General features: G+C 50.9%; 1 protein-coding gene across 1 annotated transcript in view; it reads left to right on the top strand.

Moving 5' to 3' along the window:
- The window catches only part of LOC103251420 (ryanodine receptor 1-like), a gene marked incomplete at its 3' end in the record, with an annotated part of 36,325 nt that overhangs the window by 16,096 nt on the left and 19,238 nt on the right, over positions 1-991 (top strand). The window contains 1 exon segment of the mRNA XM_008050000.1: positions 1-105. This exon segment is cut by the window's left edge and continues 20 nt beyond it. Coding sequence (XP_008048191.1) covers positions 1-105 — 105 coding nt within the window.

Genomic DNA, 991 nt, shown 5'->3' on the forward strand with positions numbered 1-991 from the left:
CCAAGGAGGGAGCGCCGGGGGGCACCCTCAGGCTGGCGGGGAGGCCCAGCCCGTCAGGGCGGAGAATGAGAAGGACGCCACCACCGAGAAGAACAAGAAGAGAGGGTGAGTCAGGGTGGGGCCAGAGTGGGGTTTGCCTGTGTCTTGGGACCCCCAATTAGGCGGCCTCCATAACGCAAGGAGCTCCCATTGTACCCCGGTGGTCCCATACATGCCTAGTGGAGTCAGGATGCTGAGACATCCCATCACGTTTCAAGTGAAAACCATTATTTTCCTGGGATGCTCTATTTTCCTGAGAATATAAAATTGGAGTACCCTCCTGTGCATATGGGGAACTCACTCTACTATCCTTGAGTGCCTGGAGGGCCCTAAAGGACTTCATTCAATGAACTGCATTATCCAGGGACCCTTGGGAGAGTTTATTGTACCCCAAAGTATCCCAGTGAACATCTAGCAGCCTTCTAAACTGGAGTTCTTCCTGTGTCACAAATGTGTCCCCCAAAAACGAATTTCAAAGCAGACTCTCAGAAGGTATCAAATTGAAACTAAATCTGGCTCAGGTTCGGTGACTCAGCCTGTGATCCCAGCACTTTGGGGGGGTCGAAGCGAGAGGATTGCCTGAGCCCAGGGGTTTGAGACCAGCCTGGGCAACTTGGTGAGACTTCGTCTCTATAATAAATTACAAAACATTAGCCGGATGTGATAGCATGCATCTCTAGTTCCAGCTTCTTGGAAGGCTGAGGCAGAAGGATTGCCTAAGCCCAGCAGGTCGAGGCTGCAGTGTCTGTGAGTGTACCACTGTACTCCAGTCTGGGTGACAGAGTGAGATGCTAATTCAAAAAAAAAAAAAAGAAAGAAAGAAAGAAAAGAAACTAAATCTGGCCAGGCACAGTGTCTCACACCTGTAATCCCAGCATTCTGCGAGGCTGAAGCAGGAGGATTGCTTGAACCCAGGAGTTTGAGACCAGCCTGGGCAACATAGTGAGATCCC

This window comes from Carlito syrichta, unplaced genomic scaffold (assembly GCF_000164805.1).
Source record: "Carlito syrichta isolate Samal-C Ts95f unplaced genomic scaffold, Tarsius_syrichta-2.0.1 Scaffold142888, whole genome shotgun sequence".
Taxonomy (NCBI): domain Eukaryota; kingdom Metazoa; phylum Chordata; class Mammalia; order Primates; family Tarsiidae; genus Carlito; species Carlito syrichta.